A 9,305-nucleotide genomic window follows, 5' to 3' on the forward strand; every position below is an offset into this window, starting at 1 on the left:
ATATATTATATATATTGAATTAGGGCTGGAATGATTACTCTAAAAGCGAAACATGATCTCTTTTTTGGATAATCAAGTTTTTAACCTCTTTAGATGAAAAATTTTATGGGTCCAGGCATGACTTAGCCGCGCTTAGAAGATTGAGGGGTTTTAAGCTCCCCTCTAGGGGTTGAGTGGCCTTCCCACGTTTGGCCACGGGACATACCGGCTTATAGACTCATTATCCCCAATGGTTAGAAATAATGAAAATAGTTGATCAGTAGGCAGTGCCTAAAGACTGTACAGGCTAGATGTTTGAGTACTAATAGTACCAGTCCAACTCATATAATATATATATAATATATATAGTATATAGTTATATATATATATACTATATATATAATATATATATATACTTAGGTCTTCTGTGCTATAAGCACGGAGTCTCCGTGCCCTGCCGTTTTCACGATGAATAGAGTTTCCGAACGACGATCGACTTCGCTTAGACCTTGATCTAGTGTTATTTTGCAATTTTCTAGCGAAATACGATTACCTATAATTGCGCACCAAGTCATCTGGTGCTAATCAAAGTTTTTGACACAATTGGAAATTAAGAGAAAGTACGGTTAGCTGATTGGGCCCCAGGGTTGACCGCGCTGGTTGTAAATAGTATGTATCCTAAACAGATAAAAGGGAAAATGATCAAACCAAGCAGTAAGATTCTAACGGCATTGGAAAACGTACTCTGGTGCAGCGCAAGTACTTCGTGCTATTTTAATAACATAGTAGCATCGACTCTCTTCTTCTCGTCTCCTCTCTCACTCATTCGTCTCTCTCTCTTTACTTATTATTATATATAATATAAAATAATTAATGAGGCTACCTTATGGCGTAAATCAGAAAACACGGATGCGACTTTCCGTTCTTACCAGCTCGTTCGATGTTCGACGACTTCGAATCGTGCGATCGGACACCTGTGCGACCGGCCGCTCCGTTAAAGCTTGATCTAGAGTTGATATGTAGAAAATACAATTTTTATGATTTTACGATATCATTTGCCCTAGTGAATTTGAATCCTTTCCGATCATGTAGGTAAATGATATGCAAAAAGAATCCGTAAAAATATTTTCAGAAAATTAAAATGTTACCTAGATTAATATCTAATCGGACCGATCGTCTGATTCAGAAGTTCATAATCGAAAGACACCAAGAGCACGGAGGCCTCTGTGCTCCTAAGAACACAAGACCACTCATCAGTAAGCATTAGTTGATAGAAACCACGGATTACTTTTAACGAAGCACCACCCATTGATATGGTGCTATCTAATAGTTTTAACTGATATTTATAGAATTTATATTACTAAAGTAGAAGTAATAATTTTATTACTATATAATATATTAATCAATTATATTATCTAATATATTTAATATATATAATTGGGTTTTAGATTTTAAACTTATAAATTTCATATTTATACTTTAAATTAAAATATTAAATTTATATTTTTGTTCAAATTTAAAATTTAAAATTAAAAAAATAAATCATTTAAAAGAAAATTTAGTAAAAAAATATTATTGGTAAACAGTAAAAAAAAAAAGTTTGTGATATATGGCTAAGAGCAATTTTGGAATACACTATATTTTATTGTCTAAATTACTGAATTTTATAGACAGAACAAAATATAATAATACTATAAACACTGCAATCCAGCATTATATTACTGTATTGAACCAAACGCGTTAATACAGTATCAGTAGTAATCTCATTTAGAAATTTAAAAATTCAAAATATCTAAATATATCGAAATACGTTGTAATATTACATAACTCGAACCAAACAGGCTCTAATATTAATTAGTATACACTGATTATATTAATGGTGTTCGTTAGTCCTAGTGAAGTTCCAACGGACCGTTGAAATTTAGCAGCTTCCTAATTTATCTATAAAATTTGCTCACACCGCTGTTAAATATAACAGCTTCCATAATTATTACGGATTGTGCATGATTCGCATCATGAGCGAATCACGGCAACGGGGATAGGATATATATACATAATTAACTGCTCTCTTATCGGGCAAACCAAGTAATGCTACAATATAGTTCAACACAACATCCAAATTTATATTAAACTACATATAATAATCCACCAGCAAGTAAATTGTTAGTTTCACAACCGAAACTAAAACTATAGTTTACAAAACCACAAAATCCTACCAAACACCACTACCAATCAACGCTTCTTTCCGCGTCTGCTCTTTCTCTTGTTATTTTGTAACACATGGCTCCGTCCTTTCCTATGCGGCTTATGCTTAGAAGAAGATCTCTTCAGCGGATTCTTCTTTACACCCAAACTATGATTCTTCTCACTTTTGTTGCTCGGCTTAGGGATGACATGTTTAGGCCTCAGGTTTTCATCACCATCGCAGGAGATTTCGCTGGTCGTGACCGTGATTGTGGTACAACCATCTTCATAGGTCTTTGTTTCTTCAAAAATACCAACCAAAAGTTTTAGCAAATTCAATTAACAACAGATCCTTCAATAATAGTAAAATAGATAAAGGAACAAAACTATCATCATCATTTGCCGGCAGACTATGCTAATACTAACCTAAGGCTACAAATTCTATTAATTACAACTTACCTGAAACTGATGCTTTTATTTCGAGCTCGTCTTCCTCATGGTCATTATCAGTATTGTCGGGTTCTAACCCAGAAGTATTTGGATCTTCTGAAGAAAATACTCGTCCATATAACGCTAATTCCTTCTCTTCCTTCCTCTGAAAAAAAAAAAAAAAAATATATATATATATATATATATATGAGTAATACTTCAATACACCATCTAAATCTTATGTAAATCTTGACCATTTATTTTTTTACATAGATGGTTGAGATGTAATATGATTCTAGATGCGACTTACTATTTAGGCATAGGTATCATTTACCAGGTACCTATTTAAAGGGTATTTTGGCCATAGAAAAATATTTTGGTCTACAAAACCGGTTTGGTCTACAAAACCGGTTTTATCCAACTAAAAAATACTATAACCTTCTCAAATACCTACAATAATAGCTGGAATTCAAATTACAACTAAATTATAAATTTAAATGCAAAGCAACATAACAAACTTAATTATAAATCAAATTCAATTTTTAAATATAAAACACAAATTTAAAATAAAACTTTCAGTTCAAATTCAAAATTTTAATTTAAATCAAAAATTAAAATTTGGTTTTCAGATTAAAAGTACAATGTAGATTCAAAATTTAAAAGTTTAATATAAATTTTGAAATTAAAATTTTATATTACAATACCAACTTCAAAACTTAAATTTAAATTCAATATTTTTTTGAGTTTGATACTTAACAAATTGGGTATTATCTAATTTGGTAAGTAACAAAACTAAATAAAAGATGCTGACAAATTTAGTATATACTACTAATTTTTTTCCAATATTGTCATATTAACTAATTCAAATTGGTAACCTATTCAATAGGTTACTTTATGTAAAATTCAACTATACCCTTTACTAATTAAGAGTTTAATTTTAATACCTATAGTGTATTGAAGCATTGCTCTATATATATATATATATATATATATATATATATATATATATATATATATATATATATATATGTTGGTAACATTAGTGAATATACAAGGTTGGTTGGGCCAGAATGTTGGTATAGTTGCGAACAATAACATCACCCAAGTTATCATAACAAGAAGCTATCACTACTGCAACAAACTTATTGTTTCGATATTTCAGAAAAGATGTTCAAACAATATATAATGTTTATCTTATTCCAATTTTGACTAAGGTAAAATAAATTGAGGGCATGCTTGTGGAGACTTTTGTCCTTCGAAGGGAACTAGAATGGGTAATAGTTTATTTACATTACGAGTAATGCTACAATATAGAAAAGACTTTTGTCCTTCGAAGGGAACTATGGTACAAAATACAATATAGTACCCCTCACATAAGTGCTTCACCTAAATTTCATGACATGTTTGCTTCTCTCTGTACATAATCCAGTGGTCTGTAGAAGAGTTAAACAGCTCCCTAGTAGCACATCTACATAGAAATGTTATTCCTAGCTCTACACATTATGTTGTTAAACAGCTTTATAAGCGCTCAATAATATTAATATTATTTACATTACGAGCGACCACCTTGAACAAAATAAGTTTTGTCTGCTCCTCAGATGAATATATAGTAGATATAGCTCCTTAAGATACAAAGAGGCTAAATACATGTTGATTGGCAACAAACAACCCTAAACTAAGAGATACTGTGGTACAATTAATAAAATCTATTCTCCGACATTTATCAAAGTTTTGATTCTAAAAATCAATAGATAAATGCTTCCAAGTCTGAGAGGGACAGAGCATAAGGAAGACAAAGCACAGAGAAAGCTATTGAATAACAGAGAGTGACTTGAATGCTCACTTTCTAAGTTGCTAAACATATAAGTACATTTATTTTGTCTCAGTTGTTCTTTGAGCTTATTTCTCACCAAAGATGAATGGCAATTTCTATGTGAACTGTAAAAAGATTTCTCTATACTTAGACCCCTTTCATAGTGATTATCAATGATCAGACAGTGTATGAAACATCCAAGTAAAGAATATTGCATAACTGGAATACATCTCGAAGCAAACCTTTTTACGGGCCTCAATTCGCTTCAACCTTTCCTTTTCTTGCAGCTGCCTCTGAGCCTCTTTTCTTCTTTTTTTCTTCCGCTTGTGGAAGCCAGTAACAAAATCCCTAAAACATTAAATTCTTGTAAGATTAAGTAAAATAAAAACAACTTACTTTCCCGAGGAAAAATAATATGAATAACCACTCCATTAGTCACATGAGGAGAACATGTACCATTACTATTCATGAATGTAACCAATAATACCATCATCTATACAACTTTGAATGAGATCTGGAGCCCTAAAACCTGATACCATATCATGCAATTCACAGTATATTTTCGATTCCGTGTTACTTTTCATGACAATTTTACTCATCCATAAAATATATACCTATTTTATCATGTATTTGTTGTCCAAGTGCTTTTCTATGCTTTACTTGCCAATCCTACATCACTGTTACTTCTATACTTAGACTCCCAAATGCCCTAGAATTGAACTAACACATATCTTACTTAATCACGCCAATGTGCGGGATAATACTACAATCATCTATTACACAATCTGTTGCGTAACCCACTATAGCAAGCAATTGAGTAGAATACACTGCAATTTTAATGTGGTTTTTTTTTTTCTACCGAGTTTCATCGATCTACATAAAACGCCAAATTTCCACAAATTTCCACAAAATCGATCAAGATAGGGTTTTACATAAACCTAATTTGATAAGGGGGAAAAAACCGAATTAAGCAGCAAACAACAAAATATCTATTGTTTTAATCAAAATGATGGGAAAGGGAGGAAGGGAGAAGGTTACTTGAGCTCTTTGTCGTTGAAGGCGACGGAGAGGCCCCTGTTCTTGAGAGCACGCTTATTGATGTGGCGAGGCACCATCACCGTGGGCTTTTGCCCCACCATTACCACCTCTTCCTCCTCCTCCATCTCCACCTCCTCCTCTTCCTCCTGCATCGTCTTCCTCCTCCGCCGCCGCCGAGCTCTCCTCCTCCACGCAGAGAGCCGAATTTTTGCCCCTTTTTTTTGTGCCTTTTTTTTATTATTTTTGGCGTCCCGGCTCGATTTGGATTAGGGTTTGTATTCGGATCCTTTATCCTTATCCGAACCCTACCCAAAATGCAAAGTGGGTCGGCCCATGGGCCATATAAATACGGCCTACTAAGAAAAAGAGGCCCTGCTTTACTTTTTTAAAAATTTTAGGAAATACTGCGGTTTAAAATGTCATTTAAACTTTAAAAATATAAGATAAACTCAGGTGAAATTTGTAATATTTTGTTACATTACTAAAATGCCACCATATTTTACTATGACTATTTTTCTTTTTATGTAGCACCAGTACCAGCATCCAGTAGAGGTGTAGAGGTGCAAAGATCGAAATTCATTTCTTTTCTGTTGTTATGTTACGATTGATTCGTCTGTTTCATTTTTTTTCTGTCAAGTTCTTAATGGTTAGATTCATCAGAGAAATTAAGAACTGCACGAACGAAGAAGACTAAGGTAACATAGTCTTTTAAGTAAAATATGAAATAGTCTTGGATTGGTCCAAAAATACTTCTATAAATTTCAAAAAATTATAAAATTAAATATGAATATGCAAAGAAATATATTTTGTCACTCTTTATCCCACTTAACCAATTTTCTTTTTGTGAAGGTTTTTAGGATTAAAAAGGGAAAGTTTTAAACCATCGGAATGTAACACTGATAGAATAAATTAAGGATTCAGTTTCTCAAGTATGTTGTGCCAGTAATGATAGAAAGCAAGTGCTTTGTAACATGACCACATGTGCTGGATTGGGAAAACAAACACTATTACACTAGCTTGTGATGATTCCTAAAGTTAATGCTGTAGTACAATTAGCCACCAGTTGGGCCTAAACACAGCTAAAAAGTTGGTCAATTAGGCTAATTGAGAATTTTTCTTTAATCATCACGCCTTTACTTTCTTTTTTAGTGAGGGAAAGGTTTTATGTGCTTAATTGTACACAAAATTTATGTCCTTTTCCCCTTTTTGCTTCACTTTGATTCCCAGAGAATGATTTAAATATGTTTCATTTCTAAAGCAAAAGACTACTTTTTTACTTTAATTCTTTCAAATAAATTGCACGTGTGATCGATGAATTTTTAGAGACTTATTTCAACAGTTAAAATAACACAAAACCTGGACAATTCATTTCACATAGAAGTAAAAATAAGCAGTTAATCTCAGCATGGGGGATAAAAAAAGTACAGGATAAAACAGAGAAAATACACCATATCTCTCGATAGAAATATGATTTTGCTCTCTTATCCTGGCCCCCTTAAATTGTTCGATATTACACAAGGTCAAACCTAGCTTAAACTTCTTTTGTTTGGAATTATAGTAGAGTTTAAGCACTAACGTTTAAAACTATAGAAAAAAATAATAATAATGCACACAATTTATCAACAACTTTGTTGAAATAATTAACATCAACTTAAGAAAATCTCCTAAAGATTTGAATATATAACAATCTTCAACGCATCAAAAGAACAGTAATATTTATTCTACAAACTGTTCATTGGAGCATTACTTTGTCCCAAATGGAGCTAAAACATCAATGATAAGACACCATACCTATTCAATTGCAACAAGAATGAACAGGACAAATTAATAATATATATTACATGTAATTACCACAACACTGACATTTTTGTGTACATCATCTGAGAAATTTTATCTCACACAATTTGATGAAAACAATCACAATGACTTGTGAGTAAAACTATGTGTGTGAAGTATAACCAAACTCACAATGAATTCAACAAATCAACCAAATCTAAACCACATGATCAAATGCTTCCTCCAACTAAAAACTTGAGAGAAGCAGGAAGAACCCAAAACACACCAAAACCACCAAAAGCATCACCCCTTCTGTTCTACCTCAACACAATGCACTTCTCATCCTCTGCTTGTTTGCTCTTTCTCTCACTACAATCCTTTGCAATCCACCACACTCTCAAGCTCTTATCAATCCCCCCACTGTACAACATAAACCCCTCCCCAACCCTACTACTCTCCAAAGCTTGCACACACTTCACTGGCCCCTCATGCCCCCTCACCACTCCAACTCTGCAAACTCCACCACCTTTCTCTCTCCTCCACACCCCAATGCTCTTATCAGCTGATCCACTGCACACAAATTGATCCCCCATGGAGCACAAACACAGAATGGCCATGTCATGGGCTCTGCCGACGTCGCAAACCAGGCTCCAGGATCCATTTCTGCTGGGGTCTATCTCCCACCCGGCGAGCCGCCCGTCGGAGCCGCCTGCGTACACCGACCGGCCGTCGCCGCACGCGACCACCGCGTTCCACGACACGTCGTCGTAGGCCCCCAACAAGGCTTTCAGGTAGTGCGAGCTCTTCCCTTTGGCCCAGGCTTTGATCTTTCCGTCGGCCGATGCCGAGTAGATGAATCCGTTACCTGTCGAACATAAAAAATATTAAAACACCGTTCTCTCTGATCTGATCAGATCAGTTAAGTTTTTATTAAAAAAAAAGAAAAGAAAAGAAAAGAAATACCGGCTGCGAGGCCGTTGATGGCGTCGTCGTGAGCCCGAATCGACTCCAAGCACTTGTAATCGGATAATCTCCACACCTTGAGAGTCCTGTCCCATGAAGCGGAGTAGATAAAGCCGGCGTGGATGGCCAAGCAGGAGATGCTGTCGATGTGCTCGATCCAGAGCCTGCGGTGGTGGCGGCGCGCCTCGACGTAGTTGCTCTGCTTCAGGCAGCGGCCCAGGTAGTCCCTGGCGGTCGGCAGCGTGGCGGCGAGGCGGAGGGCGTTCTCGCGGCCGGGGCCGGCGCCGGCGCCGCCGCGGCGGGAGACCTTCCAGACCCTGATGCGGCCGTCCTGGTGCGCGGAGAACACGCGGGCGCCGGAGGCCGCGAGCGCCTTCACCGAGCCGGTGCCGCCGTGGCCGAACCTGGCGAACTGGCGGAGATCGGGCTGCTGCCACAGGACGATGTCGTCGCCGAGGGAGGCGCTGAGGACGAACTCGCCGCAGAGGGCGACGCAGGAGACGGAGCCGGCGTGCCCCGAGAGCACCGCTAATTGCTTGTAGGAGCACCTACTGCTGTTTCTGCATTTGCTGCTGCTGCTGCTGCTGCTGCAGGAAGTGATTGTAGGTTGGGTGCGTCGGCGGATCGGGGCCGATTCTAGGGGGCCGATATCGGCGGCTCTGAGTAGGCCATTGTAGAGAGAGAGAGAGAGATTGGGGAGGAGAAAAGGGTGTTCCAAAAAACAGGGGAATTATAAGTGTTTGTTGTTTGTTGCCTGTGTCTCTGTGCATTGTGTGTTCGGTGAGGGATCTGGATTTTAAATAGGTAAGGGGGGTGGCGGTCCAACGGCTACTTTGGAAACAAGGGAGCCTTTGAGATGGACCCCACATCAGTAGAAATAGTTTGCCTCAGAGCCCGGACTTATTAATTTTTTTTTTTTTTTTTGAGAGATAGGTAGCACGCTACCCGCTTCGTTTATTTCATTTAGAAATAAACTTAGCTGAAAATATGAATCAACTAGGATTCGAACTTAGGTCTCGGATACCAATCACCAAGCCCTTTGCCACTTGCTCTAGGGACGGTCGGTGATTTACAATTTCTCAAAAGTTTTATAGTTTATGTCTCAAAACGAGAAATATTTTGA

General features: G+C 36.6%; 2 protein-coding genes across 2 annotated transcripts; both read right to left on the reverse strand.

Moving 5' to 3' along the window:
* LOC109709667 (ribosomal RNA-processing protein 17) lies at nt 2,028–5,693 on the reverse strand. Its single transcript, XM_020231991.1, has 4 exons — nt 5,444–5,693; nt 4,648–4,753; nt 2,623–2,758; nt 2,028–2,465 (listed from the first exon to the last, which is right to left on the reverse strand). The coding sequence occupies exons 1-4, from the start codon at nt 5,593–5,595 to the stop codon at nt 2,212–2,214; spliced, it is 648 nt and encodes a 215-aa protein (XP_020087580.1). The 5' UTR covers nt 5,596–5,693; the 3' UTR covers nt 2,028–2,211.
* LOC109708736 (protein JINGUBANG-like) lies at nt 7,267–8,952 on the reverse strand. Its single transcript, XM_020230556.1, has 3 exons — nt 8,906–8,952; nt 8,183–8,841; nt 7,267–8,084 (listed from the first exon to the last, which is right to left on the reverse strand). Exons 1-3 carry the CDS (start codon nt 8,950–8,952, stop codon nt 7,537–7,539), a joined length of 1,254 nt encoding a protein of 417 aa, XP_020086145.1. The 3' UTR covers nt 7,267–7,536.

Source organism: Ananas comosus, linkage group 4 (genome assembly GCF_001540865.1).
Source record: "Ananas comosus cultivar F153 linkage group 4, ASM154086v1, whole genome shotgun sequence".
Taxonomy (NCBI): Eukaryota; Viridiplantae; Streptophyta; class Magnoliopsida; order Poales; family Bromeliaceae; genus Ananas; species Ananas comosus.